We start from the raw sequence: 16,968 nt of genomic DNA, 5'->3' as shown, positions 1-16,968 counted from the left end.
ACCAGTTGAAATAAGTATAAAAAAACCCTGAGGATATGAAGAAAAATTCTATCATCAAAACATAGTTGCAAATAAATTCCCCAAGGACACTTTACAGCAAAAATCTAGTACTGGCAGAGGTCCCAACTGAATAGAACAAACCAGAGAGTCTTATGGGCTAATCACTAACAAAGATGAAGTAGAATGAATACATCAACTGATTCAACTGTATCTCAATAAACAGAAGTCACATGGGCAATCAATTATGTGGATTATACATCTTATAGATATATTAAATATATGAAAGCTCATTTTTACATTCAGTCTGTGCTGCAAAACTGGCAAGCTTCTATGTTGCAAAATGGCAGAACAAAACAAATCTTAATGGTTCTTCATCTAGTCTTAGCTTAAGTGATCTATGGGATATGACATACTCGACATCCATAAAGGGAGCGTGACATACTTGACATCAATAAAATTCCCTGAAATGCATCTCAACTAATAATGTGATCATTCTCTTCCTCTGCCTGTCTCTTCCTCAACATAATCATCTTTATCAGCATGAACCTCCAACTCCTCCTCCTCGTCATCATCATCATCATCTTCTTCTTCTTCCTCATTGAATTTAGCATATTGCTTAAGTGATGAGGCAAGTTCAACTACTTCCTCATCATTTTGGTTTGATATATTTGCATCATCATCATCTTGGGTAGATCCCCCCAGGATTTGTTCACCAACCTTCTCATTTTGGGATGGGGATTTTGTTGAACTATGAGATTTTCCTTTGTTCATCTGTTATATCGACATTAGATGAGAACTTTAAAATTGAAATATGTGAAGCAGTTCAATGATAAATCACAGAGCAATATACAATTACAGCAAACTCCACCCCCAACCCTTCCTTTTCTCTCTCTCTCTCTCTCCATCTCATGTAGTTCTATTTGTCAATAAAGACAAAGCTTTCAGGCATTGGTTCAACCTATGGTCAAAAATGTTCCCCAATTTCTTTGGCAATATCTTACCAAATACATCCCCATCTTCACTTGCAGGAGCTGCTCATATAGAATTATACACACTCATTTTCACATGTGTTATCAAATTTGTACACAAAGTTGCCCGCTGTGATTAGGTCTTAATGTTTCCAAGCCACAAGCAGAGATGTCATTTTTCTTGTGCCATTCAACCCTAGCCTAAACTTCCCAGTGCAGATAAAACACATTTATAGAAGCAAAGAAGTTTTAGTGTGCCTTACAGCTCGTAGTAGACTTCTCCTATCTCTCTCCCGAGCATTTTTTATTGCCTGTATGCAAATAAGAATCTTTTATAAACAAGTTGCAAGGTAATGCAGCAACCACAAGAAATAAGGTAAATAAAAAAGATCAAGCCAATGGTAGATTTGGCAAATCAAAAAAGTAAACAAGCTTTAAAAAAAAATCATGAGTAAACATGAACCTCTTCTAGGGCCTTCTTCTCAGCCTCTATTTCAGATAAATCTCTACAAGACAATGAATATACACCCATAAGAAGATTTTTCACACAAATAAGCAATTGTGCACAGATTGAGCTCATTAATGGTGGACAAATTAACAATCCAAAGCACAACTGATTTCAATATAAAACAAGGGGAAAACTGAAACCTTCCAATGATACGATCAACTCGGCAGGAACACTTGGCACATACATTATGCTCCTTTGCACAAGCTGTACACCCACAGGAGCAAGTTCATTGGTTACTAGGGAGTATTATTATTACAACATCCATTCATTAAAAGCAAAAACACAATTCAAATTGAAAGGACTGTTAGATTCAAAAGCAACCAGAGTAGAAGCTAACCAGTACAGATATTGTGGTAAGCTTGACGAACGTTCCTTTTCGAACACTTCTGACTGTTAAAAATCCATTGTTTTCAGGAGATCAATTCATCAAAAATTTACTAATACGGAGTACATATTAATAAGAACACACAACAAATTTATACGAAGGAATGCATATGCAGAACATACACATAAATATATATACACACACAGATGCAAAAAGGACGATGAGGAGGGGTAGATTACCATTTGGCAGGCTCAGCGAGAGGTTTGTACTTGCCGTACTTGCGCTTCCAGTCAATCTGCTCCTTACAGCGTAGGCAAACGCCAGTTATCTCTGATAAAGGCCTAAACCTCCCTCCCGGTTCAGTTTCGTTTATCTTCTTTCCGGCATTAGGCTTCCAGGCGAATCTGTTCTGGTGCTTCGGCGGCCCTTTCTTTACACCTCCGCTGCTCATCTTCTTCTTCTCCTTCTCGAACCTTCTTCACTTTCAATTCAAATTCGGCTAACTCTCTAACCGCCTCGACGCCGCTCACGCTTATTATTCTTCCCGCCGAACTCTGAGCTCTTGTTCACCGTACCGCCGCCGCAAACTCTTTTGCTTTGGATTGCCAGTTTGCCACAAGCGAGAGCGAACTCGTTTAGGTAAGTATTTGGGCCACAGATGAGGCAGCCTATTTGGACCTGAAAGATTGAATTTCCTCTGGCCCAAAAAACCCTTGATCCTTTTAAGCCCAAACGTGCCCAACCCAAATACCCAATCATTATTGTGTGAATGGTCCGGCAAATTATGTTATGGACCAAGGTCCACCTTGCAAGGTGGACCCAAGTCCATGTTCACAATTTTAGAATTTGATATTCACAATTTTATATCTTAATATACAAAATTACATTACTCAATATTCATAATTTTTGAACTCTATATTCACAATTTTGTATATAGATTCAAAAATTGTGTTATATTGTTTAATATAAAACTATGAAATTGTGAATATAGAGTTCTGTAATTGTGAATATATAGTTCAACTATGACATACTAGAGTGGTTTATCTCCTTGTAATCCTAGTCCCTTATATTATATTACCAGCTAGGGTTACATGGTTTTCTTCACCTAGAGAAGTTCGAGAAAGAGAAGATAGGGCCGGGAACTCAATCTAACATAGTTGGTCGGATAGGTGGGTTGGTATCGTTATACCAATTTTTTAAGTTTCACTTTGATAGGGAATGACCCTTGACTATTGGGACCCGTACGACTGGTCGGGGAAGGTAAGGCAGCGACCTGAAATTCAAACCGATCGGATTTTGACCTGAAGGTTAGGCCCCCAACCTCCAGTAAAGCCCGACCTCGCTGTCTACTCTCATAAGCAGATCCTTATCGAGATCTCATTCCCAACCCCAATAGCTCGGACCATTCTCTATGCCTTTCGAATTACAAAGGTAACCATCACACTCCACATGTACGGTCCCAAACCCGCTCAGCAAGGACCCGATGCATGCATACCACGTGTTCTCCATGACGAGAACACATAATTTGTCCCCTAGTATCGCTATAAATATCGCATTAAATGTAAGAGGAGGGACTTTTAGACGAGAGACTGGGAGTAGAGAAGACCTCGAGAACCTCCAACCCATAAACTTAAAACTAGACTGAACCCAATGTATTCCATACCACATACGATCGGTATTTACCACATCACACTTCATGTAGGAGTGGCTGGTTAGTTAAGAGTTTATTTCGTGTGATCGACTAGGGACATATATATAACATTTTTCACTCAAAACACACATTAAGATGATCAGAAAAAAATATATATTATAGCTTGGCTATTAATATATATGCTAAATGTTGAAAATTAAAAATATATACATATAAGCTAAAATACAAAATTACACACCTAGCTATGTAGTTTATCAAAATTAGTTGATATATACATATAGGTGTTATACTAAAAAAAAGAAACAAAAATATTGAGGTGTTAAATTTTGTTTCAAGTATAGAACAATGTATTAACGTCCCAATTGATTACTGAGCTTTGAAAAAATAGTGCGAGATTGGCCCCTCAAACTCTCATCACTTGTAGAAGTAGCAGTGACACTGCTTTTAGTCCTGAACATTATTGCAGCGTCTTGGAATGTAGTAAACGCGTCACCGTCATCCTAGTATGAGTTATTTGCCACCTCGCTGGAGCTTCAGATACTACATTGTAGTAAATGAGTTATTTGACTCTTTGTGTTTCAGTAGGTTGAGAAAGTAAAAAGGACTACGCAAAGTCGGTTTTCCTTGGCTTGGATCCAACCCTATGAAGGGCTTTCTTGGGATCCAACGTAAAGAAGCAGGCATTCGGGGTTATCATCATCATCATATCATTATTATTACAATATAATACAAACGCATACAAATTATGGACTATGATCATAAGCCTTAAAAAAAATCCTGGGTTCGATCTGGAGTTCATCTGCCGACCATATGATCAGACAGCTACTGAGAACTCCGCTTGCAACGATTGTAAACATCACAAGGGCGCTCCTGTGTATTCACCGGCTTGATACAGTTACCATATATATCAGCCTTACAAACTTGAGATTTTATTAGAGATTTAGCAGTATTAAGTTAAGCGGTCGGTACTAGGCTACCCAGGAATTCTCGACTGGGGCGTAGTCTTCGTCTTCATCTTCAATGCGGCGATTCGACGTTGACACGCAATCTCCGGCCGCCGTGCCGTTGCTACAGGAGGAGGACGCCGTCTTTGACGTTGTCGTCTCGACGGAAGAAGCTGTTAGCGCGCCGTGGACAAGAAGCAGCGATATCAGGAACAGCAGCACATGAAAAGCCATGAAGAAGCAGCTTCTCTGACTTCCAGTCATCATCAATCATCATCTTCTGGAATGAAATATCAGGCAGGAACATGGGAATTACTGATATTATACAATGTATATTAAAGGCTTACAGCTGGCTGACTTTGTCTTGTTCTACTTTTAGTCCACAGGCACCTTTCAAGAAAAGAAGGGTGGGTGGTGGCCCTGGCCTAGCTCTAGTGGTACCCTAATCAACACGTAGTCTTATTTTGATTAATGAGGTGAAAGATCTCACCCCTTTCATTTTACGGATTGAGACCAGCAAGACGGTTACTATTACTATATTTTGAATTATATATGGTTTATCTTGATTAAAGGGTTATCGTTTGTGATTGAATATGTTTTGGTTGGTTGTCTGGATTGGTTTATCCTGGTTGATGGTTGAGTATTCTAAGTATGTCAAATCCTCTAATATGAGTATGATCCATTGGAACTTTCTGTGAGCTTTGTATTCCATCTTTTGTATGCTTAGGTTATGATTGTAAGCAAATTAAATATACTTGAGACAATTTTTTAATAAAATGATTATTTATTTATGTTTGTCCTAATTTTTTAAAGTATATTTGTATTTAATTTTGTCAAATAATTGCCAAATGGGAGATTGTAAGCGCACAAATGATGCACATCAGTATTTTCGTTGGCTAAATTATTTGTCAAACCATAGGTTATGTTTTATTTATTTTTCTTAGCTTAGTTTGGTCCATAATTCAGTTTGAATGTTTCAAAGCTCACAGTTTGTTCCCTGGATCATAACCTGCGGCGTTTTGGAACAGAGTTAGTACTACCCGTGAAATTGCCTAACAAATTTCTGTTTAATTCAGCAAGGTTTTAGCCTGAAATTTAAATGAAAGGTCAGTATTTTTTGTGGAGAATTATCAGCAAATATGTAGGAAAGTTGGTTGATCGAAAGTGCTATATAAAGAAGGGATTTTGGAGCATCATTTTCCCATATTCTTTGAGAAATTCGAACAACATACTATAGTGTTTATAATCTGACTGTGAGTTAGTTAATTAAGTGGCTAATTTTTCTCTATATTGATGCTTTGTGGCATGGTGCTGATTGAGAAGAATTGAGACTGCACAAAACTTGAAGATGTTTTGAAGATTGTTTGATGAATGTTGATGTAGTAGGCGTTGGTCTTTGTGTATGATTATCATTTCATCCCCTTATAATTTTGGCAAACATCTAGTGGATTGGGATGTCGTGAGTGCCTCGCAGACATAGGAGTTTTAGCTCTGAACTGCGTTACTATTTGCTGTGTCCTGGTTTTACTCTTTCTTATTATTGTCTTTTTGTTAAAATTAATCTTAATGAAGGATAAGTTAATTTGTTATTAAAATTGAGTAGAATTTAAGTGTTTTCTTGCATTCAAGATCTACGATACAATTTCAATACATATAAGCTAAAATACAAAATTCACACCTTTATCAAAATCAGTTGATACATATAGGTGTTATACCCAAAAAAAATATTGAGGTGCTAAATTTTGTTCAAGTATAGAACAATGTATTAACGTCCCAATTGATTACTGAGCTCTGAAAAAATAGTGTGAGATTGCCCCCTCAAACTATCATCATGCGTACTTGTAGAAGTAGCAGCTACACTACTTTTATTCCTGAACATTTTTGCAGCGTCTTCGGATGTAGTAATTGCGTCACCGTCATCCTCGTCTGAGTTATTCACTGAGTTATTCGCGGCCTCATTGGAGCTTCTGCCGTCTCTGCCCTTTGCAAGCAAAGGAAAGCTCGGCCTCTCCGGCGTGCGCGACGAAGGGAGGTCACATCTTTTATCGGCTGCATCTTGGAGCTGCAACGCAAACTCAAGGCCCCACACCACATCGTTCATGGATGGCCGATCGATCCCTTGATCCTTTAGGCAATTGCAGGCGACATCCATGTATTGGATTAGACACTCCGGCGCAATCTGGCCCTTCAAATTGGGGTCCACTATCTTGCCAACGTCCCCCGTTTCGTAACTTTGGCGACCCCACTCCACTAAGCTAACTTTTTTTCTCGGCAAATTTGGAATCACGGCGGCCCTAGCGCACAGCACTTCGAACAAGACAACTCCGAAGGAGTACACGTCGGACTTTTCCGTTACTTGATGTCGTCGATAGTACTCCGGGTCAACGTACCCGAAACTACCCTTGACCGCGGTGCTAACGTGGCTGATGGCCTCCCCTAGTGGGCCCACCTTGGACAACCCGAAATCTGATAACTTAGCCACCCATTTCTCATTCAGTAAAATATTGGTGGACTTAACGTCCCTGTGAATGATCGGATCCCTCGCGCCGGCGTGAAGGTAATGCAAGCCTTTTGCGGCCCCGATGCAAATCTTGAGTCGCTGTTTCCACGGAAGCGGCGGCTTGCCGGCGTTGTAGAGATGATCGCGCAGCGTTCCATGGGCCATGTAGTCGTAGATTAAGATCATCTCTCTTTTGCTGTCGCAGTATCCGATCAGCGACACGAGGTGGAGATGTCGGAGCTTGGATAGCATCTTGATTTCCGTTTGGAACTCGCGGAAACCTTGGCTGGATTCGGGGCTCAAACGTTTGATCGCGACCGAGGTTACGTCGCCGTCAATGTAGCCTCGGTACACCTTCCCGAATCCCCCTCTTCCGATCACGAAATTGTCGTTGAAGTTGCCGGTGGCCAGTTTGAGCTCATCCAGTGAGAAATGTCGGCAGAGTTCCAACGGCAGACGGGACCCGTCGGATCCTCCCGTCTTTTGTGTGGTCATTGCGGCTCTGACCATGGTGACCCACGATGACTTGGTGACACTTGGAGCTAGGTTTGCCGTCCTATTCCGCCGCCGGAAAATCAAGAAAATGATCAGAATTATTATTACTAGGAGTAACGCAGCAACTCCGCCGACCAATCCTCCAATAATAGCTACCAACCCTTTTTTACCCTTCTTCTCCGGCGGCGGGGTAGCCGGAATATCTGGAGCCTCATTAGGGTTGGGCACAGCCAGACTCCCCGCCGAGTCATTGAGTTTAAAAATTTCTAACCCATTCAAGATTGCGTTAAAGTAAACCGGTTTGTCTTTCATGTTGGGACGCAACGAGAGAGAAACATTCTGTTTGCTCCGGCGACCATCTGGGTCAGGGACAAAAACCACATAGTCTTTCATTATCGGAATTTCAGGGCCGCCGCTCTGATCAATAACATCAACTTCATCCTCTACCATCTTGTTATTTATCTCTATGGAGAAAACTCGTTGATTCACAGCCTTGATTTCAAGCGCAAATTCGCAGAAATAAAACCTGAAAAGATAGAAAAACCCAGCATCAAGAGGGAACAGCCAAAAAAGGCCATTTCTATTACTTCTGTCCATGGTCCTCGCCGAAGTGTAAACTATGTCAGGAGCGGTGTAAGCCGGAGTTTGATTAGTATAATAAACCGGTACGCCCAAGAACGGCGTTTGATACTTTATATCGACAACGTAATTGTCGTCGACAGACCATTCACGAAACATGCCCGTGTCGTCTTTGGGCCCCAGGTGCCTGCTCCCAACGTTCAGCCTGTACAGAGTTTCCAAGGTTGTCGAGTTATCAAATTGGACGGCACTTATCATCGGATAATTATTATTGTTGTCGTCTCTGAAATATAAATCAGACGGCATGGACACAATTTCGATTCCGTTCACAAAGGCATAAGGAGAAGGTGAGAAAGTAAGGTTGAGTTGCTGTTTCTCATCAACGTTAACGATGAATTCCTTTTTAATAAAAAAATCCGGCGAAAATATGAAAGGGTCCGGCGAGGATACCGTCAGGAAGGCGCTGAAGTTTTTGAGCAGGGTGTAGTTGTTGGCGGTGACGGTGAAGAAAAAATCGGTCATGTTGAATCCGCCGCCTGCGGCGGCGTAATGGGCAGGGTAGAAGTAGAGGCGGATGAACTTTTGGCCGGGGGAGACACGGAAGGAGTATGTGAGTTCGGAGGTGAAGACACGCGCGGTGGTGAACGGAACTTGGGAGACCAAAGGGCCTTGCTCCGTGGCGGCCTGAAAAGATATATTCGCCGTGTTTGTGGGCATGAATTGTAGGTAGTGGTTATCCGTGTCCCAATCACGTCCATCTTGTGAACTGCTCTTCGACGGCGCGCCGCAGCTGAGGAGGAAGGATTCGGTTGCATTATAAGGTGGCGCCGCCGCAGTGGTGTCGACTAATCTGAGACTGAGAGCCAAGGGGAAGATAATGACGAGGAAGGAGAGACGGAGAGCAAAGGCTAGCATGGCGGCTTTCAACGGTGAAGTGTTAATACGTGGTAATTAGGCTTTAGAGCATCCAGTCATCCACTGCACACTAGGGAGTCCTTTCACGGTTTTTTTAATTTATGATAAATGGCCACATAGAAGAGGGAGAATATATGTGAGAGAAAATGAAGTTTCATCTGCAATGTTATGGTTTTTGGAACAGTAATCCATTGACAGCCAGGGAAGAAACTAATTGACAACAATGTTTGGTAATGTTAGGACACAAGATGCTACACGGAATGCATTACTTTGGGTAGGCCTTGTTAATCTATTTTACTTGAAGAGAGCAGCAACTTGCACTGTATCAAGCGTTGACGTCAAGCCTTAATCAAACAGGATTTCCTGAGCTTTCCGACCACTACCAGTCGGCATCAGCAGCCCGTGAATGGCCGCGGGTGGCAATAACGGCTTCAAAAACAAAGACGATGGCTTAAAAGGACAAACAATATGCTTGGAACACAGAATGTGACATTTTGAGAATATTTTTGGATAATTTTCTCCTTCTTTGATTTTTACTGGTTTTATATCTCTTGTGTGAGAGGGAGGAGAAAGAGAAGCTAAATTAGAGGTGAGGAAGGAGGTGAGGTAACCAGCTTACATGTTAGTCAAATTTTAGCTTTGAATTATTCAAATGCTTACATGCATTCCCGTAGGATAATAAGAAAAAAAAATCACACATGACAATTCAATTCGCAGAAATGTGACCTGCTAAAAATGCTAATTGCATTTTTTTCAAATTTATAGATTAATTTGAACCTTTTTCGAGTTAAATGGTTTAATTGTTGTTTCCTAAATAGTTCAATGGCCAAGTAATATTTTATACGAGGTATATTTTATTCTCAACATTAAAAAAAATATATATATATTAATTCTATTCTTGAAAGTAGGTTTTTGCAATATTATTATGTTGAAATAATTGTTGGTACTCCGTATAATAAAAACTAATCTAACACATAGAATGTATTGAGCCTACTCATCCTTGATTTAAAAAAAAAATAGAATACATTTCAAATATTCAGTAACAATGTTTTTTTAGGGTCAAATGATTAGTAGGATAAAAAAAAAAAAATAGACTAAATTGCACTTTTGGTCCTCTGACTATAGCACCTCTATTAATTTCAACACTTGACTTTTAAAAGTAACAAATTGATCCTTTAACTATGATTTTTTAACGAACTTGGTCCTTCCGGCCAAATTCGACCGAAAAATTGTAATGGACAAAATCTTGAGGGCAATTTAGTCATTTGCTCTCTTTTCTTCTCCTGTGCGCCGGCGCCGTTGTGCGAGACCATAACCGAGGAAGACGAATCGAGATCCGACGTGGAAGCCCTAGCGATGGAGCCCCGTCCGGAGATCTTAGCCGGCAACCGTAAAGCGGCGGCGGAGGAGAACGAGAGCGAGGGCTTGGAAATCGGTAAACTAGCGGCCGAATGCAACAAGGAGGAAACGAAGAAATTGAGGAATTGCACCATGTTTCTCCGGTTAGCTAACAGATAAGGCCATTTTATTGCTTTTCATTTCACAAAATGTTTAGTTGCTTAGGTTTCTTTTCTACTGCTCTGTTTTCAGCTTTTTGAACATCTATTTTGTCAATTAGTAACTTCTAATGGTTACTGCTTTTGAGGTTAATTTGCCACGAACCCACGACACTTGTAGGATTTGGTCATTAGCTAATTCTTGAAGTGTGTTCGTGGTCTTCCATGGATTCCGGCGCACAAGAGAAGAAAAGAGAAGAAGAAAAGAGAGCAAATGACCATTATGCCCTCACTAAATGGTAATCGGAAAGGGGTTACAATTTTCCGGCCTAATTTAGCTTCTGATTTGGCCGGAAGGACCAAATTCGTTAAAAAAAGCATAGTTAAAGGATCAATTCGTTACTTTTAAAAGTCAAGTGTTGAAATTAATAGAGGTACTATAGTCAGAGGACCAAAAGTGCAATTTACTCTAAAAAAATATATATATAATAAAAAATATACATGGCATCCTAATCAGCACAAGCATGTTAGCATGTTGTTAACCTGCTAATTAAAATGCTAATTACTCTTTTTTACGGGTTCAAGAATGAATTGGAGCTTACTCGAGTTAGGTGGCTTAATTGCTATCCCAAAAATAGTTCAATGACCTATTTGTACATTTTCCCTTTTTTTTCTTTTTTTTTTTTATCTAGATACTATAGATCAAGTCACGGAAGACAAATTATATCGTGTGCTTCGAGGTTTACCTTACGAGGTAGACCTGATATATATTTATTTTTAGTAAGTTTATTATATTTTAATATACTTTTATTATTAATGTACTGTATTTCATTTTTAATGTCTTTGTGGGTCAAAATGAATTCATAATTGCTCTAAAAGAGTCATCAAGTAGCAGGTAAAATGTGACTCTTGTACTTAAAAGTCACCGGTTTGATTATTGCCTACTAGTACCTCAAAGTGAGGAGACTCCTTGTGCGCAGTGAGCAAATGTCTAGCCTATGTGTTCAATTAAGTTACCAATTTACATCTCCCCAGAAGTTTTATTGGATCAGAACGTGCAGTGGGGAACCCTTGGAGTTGGGGATTCAACCTTTTGGGAGAAGTATAGGGTTTCATTGATAAAAGAGAGGTGAATAAAAAGTTATTTTCTTTATAATATTCAGTATCTTCAATATTGCTATACTAATTCAGATTCGGTACGCTAGTGCTAGAGAAGCAACACATGGAAGCTCGAGAAGACTATTGTGTCTTTACAATTGTATTAGAAACACACTTCCGACCAATTGAGTTGTGAACCTAAAAAAAAAATTGTCCCTTTCATTCTGAATTATTTTCCCTTGTCTTACCATGTAGGTTGGCAAAATTGTTCTGTTAGTCGCAGGAATGTTGGATATTTATATAGTAAATGGAAATTAATGGTTCAAATGTCTACCATGCAAGCTTAAATAATATTTGGAATTATGGAGTTATAAGTATTATTTAGTTTGGTGGAGTTGATTTTGGATGATCGAGAGATACCTCGAGAGGTCAGTTTATTCGAAAGATTAGTTCGCGGAACATGGGTGTCTCGAGAGATACATCGAGAGATCAGTTCGATCGACAGATGTCTCGATACTCTTTTTGTAAACTTCCAACTCTCGAGAGATGCGAATCTGTGAAGCGTTCTATGATTCGAATGATGATCTGATATATGTAAGGGTAAGTAACGTACACATGTTTTAGTATCTCTTGTTTTGCAACAAGTATATTGCATTGGGGATATTAAGACTAGAATGTGTTTTATCACGTTTATCATGCTTGGGTACGTAACTTACGTAAACTGGATTATCCTGTCCAAAATCGGTTGGAAGTTCAAAATTATGGTTGAAGGTGGTTTACCAACAGCCATAAACTTCCAGTAAACTGCTTCCAACGGTTAGAATTTTCTCTATAAATTCTAGGGAGTTTCATCTGATGAAGTGTGCAAGTTTTGCATTCTATCAAGTTATTTCACGGTTCAAATCTCTCTTGAAATTTCTTTTCAAACAACAAAGAACTTTGTTTCATCTTCTTGTATCACATAAGATTTAATCTTGAAACCTCGTTGCTTTGTGAGAGGAAAGATTAAAAGCTTATAGGAAAGTGATATCACGCCTGAAGATCTCATTTCCTCGTTACTGTTATTCCTCATATTCTCCATCAATAAACCAACAAGGAACACGCAAAAGAAAAATGTATTAGTACATGACAAAAACAATCCATTTCATGAACAATGAAACCTCAATTCATTAGAATTGTCAAGCCGCCTTGCTGGAATTAATATTATATATATTACATTCACGTTGAATTATTGAACAATTACAACACCACCCAAGCTTTTCAATTCACCAATTGTCATTCGGCTATAGTTTAAGAGCATATAGCTCACACCCTTTTGAGTAAGTGCAAGTTCGAGGAAGATAATATGGGAGTAACCATAGTCAATTAAGTTTTGTTGTACCGTTGATTTGATAATCACAAGGTCTTAAGTTCGTCTCCATATGAGAATTGTCAATTGACTGTTCTTAATTTGAGCCGGTCAACTATGATACATGTACTTGATTATTGGTTATTCTCCTTTTAATTAATCCTAGTTTCTTATCTTGCCGGCTAGAGTTACATGATATTCTTCACCTAGAGCAAGTTCGAGGAAGAGAAGATAGGCCGGGAACAAGATCTAACATAGTCGGTCAGATAATTGGGTTGGTATCGTTATATCAAATTTTTAAGTTTCACCTCTTATGGGAGTCGCTAGTCAGTTAAGTGTTTATTAGTTTATGTCTTGTGATTCTTTGCCGACTAGGGACATATGACACTTTTCATTCAAGTTAGAAAAAAAATACTATTGCTTGGCTAATATATAAGCTAAATGTTGCAAATTAAAAATATATACATATAAAATACAAAATTACACACCTATGTAGTTTATCAGAATTAGTTGATACATATAGGTGTTATACCCAAAAGAAAATATATATTGAGGGTGCTAAATTTTGTTCAAAGTAGAACAATGTATTAACGTCCCAATTGATTACTGAGCTCTGAAAAAATAGTGTGAGATTGTCCCCTCAAACTATCGTCACTTGTAGAAGTAGCAGTGATACTACTTTTAGTCCTGAATATTTTTGCAGCGTCTTCGGATGCAGTAAACGCGTCACCGTCATACTCGTCTGAGTTATTTTCCACCTCGCCGCCCTTTGCAAGCGTCTTCGGATGTGGCAAAGGAAAGCTCGGCCTCTCCGGCGTGCACGGCGGAGGGAGGCCGCATCTCTTATCGGCTGCATCTTGGAGCTGCAATGCAAACTCAAGGCCCCACACCACATCGTTCATGGACGGCCGATCGATCCCTTGATCCTTCAGGCAATTGCAGGCGATCTCCACGTACTGGATTAGACACTCCGGCGCAATTTGGCCCTTCAAATTGGGGTCCACTATCTCGCTGACGTCGCCCGTTTCGTAACTCCGACGACCCCACTCCGCCAAGCTAACTTTATTTCTCGGCAGGTTTGGAATCACGGCGGCCCTAGCGCACAGCACTTCGAACAAGACAACTCCGAAGGAGTACACGTCGGACTTTTCCGTTACCTGACGCCGTCTGTAGTACTCCGGGTCAACGTATCCGAAACTGCCTTTGACCGCAGTGCTGACGTGGCTGACGGCCTCCCCTAGTGGGCCCACCTTGGACAACCCGAAATCTGATAGCTTAGCCACCCATTTCTCATCCAGTAAAATATTGGTGGACTTAACGTCCCGGTGGATGATCGGATGCCTCGCGCCGGCGTGAAGGTAATGCAAGCCTTTCGCGGCGCCGATGCAAATCTTGAGGCGCTGTTTCCACGGGAGCGGCGGCTTGCCGGCGTTGTAGAGATGATCGCGCAGCGTTCCGTGGGCCATGTAGTCGTAGATTAAGATCATCTCTCTGTCGGTGTCGCAGTATCCGATCAAGGACACGAGGTGGAGATGCCGGAGCTTGGATAGCATCTTGATTTCCGTTTGGAACTCGCGGAAACCTTGGCTGGATTCGGGGCTCAAACGTTTGATCGCGACCGAGGTTACGTCGGCGTCGATGTATCCTCGGTACACCTTCCCGAACCCCCCTCTCCCGATCACGAAATTCTCGTTGAAGTTGCCGGTGGCCAGTTTGAGCTCGTCCAGTGAGAAATGTCGGCAGAGCTCCAACGGCAAACGGGACCCGTCGGATCCTCCCGTCTTTTGTGTGGTAATTGAGTCTCTAGCCATAGTGACCCACGATGACTTGGTGACACTCGGAGCTAGGTTCGCCGTCCTCTTCCGCCGCCGGAAAATCAAGAAAATGGTCACAATTATTATTACTAGAACTAACGCAGCAACTCCGCCAATAATAGCTACCAACCCTTTTCTACCCTTCTTCTCCGGCAATAATCCTGGTTTGGCGGCCGGAATTTCCGGAGGGTTAGGCACGGCCAGATTCCCCGTCGAGTCATTGAGCTTAAAAATTTCTAAACCATTCAAAATTGCATTGCGGTACCTGGGTTTTCCCTCCATGTTAGGGCGTAACGAGAGAGAAACAATTTGTTTGCTCCGGCGAGTATCCGGGTCCGGAACAAGAATCACGTAGTCTCTCATTATTGGAACCTCAGGGCCACCGCTCTGTTCAATAACATCAAACTGCCCCTCTGCTGTCGAGTTATTCACCTCTATGGAGAAAACTCGCTGGTTTGTATCATTGACTTCAGGCTCAAATTCGCAGAAATAAAACCTTAAAAGATACGAAAACCCTCCGTCAACTGGGAAATCCCAAAATAGGCCATTACTATTATTATTGTGGTCGTCCATGGTCCTCGCCGAGGTATAAACCACGTTGGGAGCGGTATAAGCCGGAGTTTCGTTAGTATAATTAACCGGTACGGCCAAGTTGGGCGTTTGGTTCTCTCGATAGACAACGTAATCCTTGTCGTCCGACCACTCACGAAACATGCCCGTGTCGTCTGTGGGGCCCAGATGGATGCCTCCCACGTTCAGCCTGTACAAAGTTTCCAGGGAGGTAGTGGAGTTATCAATGGAAAAATAAGTCTCGCTCGCCTGCCCGACCAGCTTTATTGGATAATTTTCGCCCCGGAAGTATAAATCAGACGGAATTGACACGATTTCGATTCCATTGACAAAGGCATAAGCGTTTGGAGACGGCGAGAAAGTAAGGTTCAGTTGCTGTTTATCGTCAACGTCGACGACGAATTCCTTTTTAACGGTAGGGTTTGACGACGGCGAGGCGGATGCCGTTAGGGAGGCGCTGAAGTTTTGGAGCAGGACGTAGTGGTTGGCGGTGACGGAGAAGAAAAAATCGGCCTGATTGAAGCCGCCGCCGCCGCCGCCTGCGGCGGCGGCGGCGGAGTATTGGGCGGGGTAGAAGTAGAGGCGGAGGAACTTTTTGCCGGGGGAGACACGGAAGGAGTAGGTAAGGTGGGAGGTGAAGACACGCGCGGTGGTGAACGGAACTCGGGGCACGGAAGGGCCTTGCTCCGCGGTGGCCTGAAACGATATCGCCGCCGTGTTTGTTGGCATGAATCGCAAGTAGTGGTTATCCGTATCCCAATCGCGTCCCTCATCTGAAGTGATCTCCGACGGCGCGCCGCAGTTGAGGAGCAACAAATCGGTTGCGTTATAAGGCGGCGGCGATGCGGCGGTGGGGCTGGCGGCTAATCTGAGAGCCAAGAAGTGGAAGAAGATGATGATGAGGAGGAAGGAGAGACGGAGAGCAAAGCCTTGCATGGCGGCTTTCAAACCAATTGTGTATGATTGGGTACAAGCTTTTCTGGTAATTAATAGAATAATAGCCTATTTGTCAAAAAAAAAATAGAATAATAGCCTAGAAGACTTAGTTGACTTGGAGTCGTCTGATTGACTGTGAATAGTGATTGAAGTTTAATATAATTTGAACTAACCATGAAAATGTAAATTTTGAAATGTTATATTTCATTTGTTATGTTATATAATTTAAATCAAATACCCCTTAAAATTTAAATTTAATTTTTTGTGAGAATTATTTACCTTCTCAATTTAAGCCGATTAATTATAAGTAACTTAGATGGGTGGTGGTTCCACTCAAAAGGCATTTTTGAATATGTGTGTCTTTGCTTCCTGTTAAGTGATTGGTATTATTGAATGAGTTCTACTACACATACTCCCAAATTCTACTCCCTTACTTATACCTCCTAGGTGGTATTATTTTTATCATGTGAACCCACAAAAATGTGTGTACATAAGAAGTACAATTTGAGAGTATAAAGTGGGAGTACACCAAGTATTTTCCATTATTGAATACTGATGAACAATTTTCCGGATTCTGAAACGGTCGGAAACTAAAGGCCTTTTACATCCCTAAACTCTTGTTTCTTGGATCACTTTCAATTCCTATGGTCGGAAAATCAGAATTTTCCGGCAACACCGATAATTCAGAGGAAGACAGACACAAAAACATAATCATCATCATTATATTATTATTACAATATATAATACAAACATAAATTATGGACTATATATGATCAAAAGCCTTTAAGAAAAATCCCGGGTTCTGGAGTTCATCTTCCGAC

General features: G+C 41.1%; 3 protein-coding genes across 3 annotated transcripts; all 3 read right to left on the bottom strand.

Moving 5' to 3' along the window:
• Positions 1-188: 188 nt before the first annotated feature.
• On the bottom strand, positions 189-2,401 carry LOC116019923 (histone H2A.Z-specific chaperone CHZ1). The gene is made up of 6 exons (XM_031260307.1): positions 2,041-2,401; positions 1,814-1,866; positions 1,617-1,680; positions 1,432-1,474; positions 1,232-1,279; positions 189-771 (listed from the first exon to the last, which is right to left on the bottom strand). Exons 1-6 carry the CDS (start codon positions 2,250-2,252, stop codon positions 490-492), a joined length of 702 nt encoding a protein of 233 aa, XP_031116167.1. The 5' UTR covers positions 2,253-2,401; the 3' UTR covers positions 189-489.
• A 3,649-nt stretch (positions 2,402-6,050) lies between these two features.
• Positions 6,051-9,389, bottom strand: LOC116018904 (receptor-like protein kinase FERONIA). The gene has a single exon (XM_031258932.1). It carries the CDS (start codon positions 8,883-8,885, stop codon positions 6,162-6,164), a length of 2,724 nt encoding a protein of 907 aa, XP_031114792.1. The 5' UTR covers positions 8,886-9,389; the 3' UTR covers positions 6,051-6,161.
• Positions 9,390-13,253: 3,864 nt separating this feature from the next.
• On the bottom strand, positions 13,254-16,192 carry LOC116019382 (receptor-like protein kinase FERONIA). Its single transcript, XM_031259562.1, has one exon. The coding sequence runs from the start codon at positions 16,145-16,147 to the stop codon at positions 13,415-13,417; it is 2,733 nt and encodes a 910-aa protein (XP_031115422.1). The 5' UTR covers positions 16,148-16,192; the 3' UTR covers positions 13,254-13,414.
• Between the last annotated feature and the right edge of the window lie 776 nt (positions 16,193-16,968).

This window comes from Ipomoea triloba, chromosome 5 (genome assembly GCF_003576645.1).
Source record: "Ipomoea triloba cultivar NCNSP0323 chromosome 5, ASM357664v1".
Taxonomy (NCBI): domain Eukaryota; kingdom Viridiplantae; phylum Streptophyta; class Magnoliopsida; order Solanales; family Convolvulaceae; genus Ipomoea; species Ipomoea triloba.
This window is presented reverse-complemented; position numbering and strand designations above follow the sequence as displayed.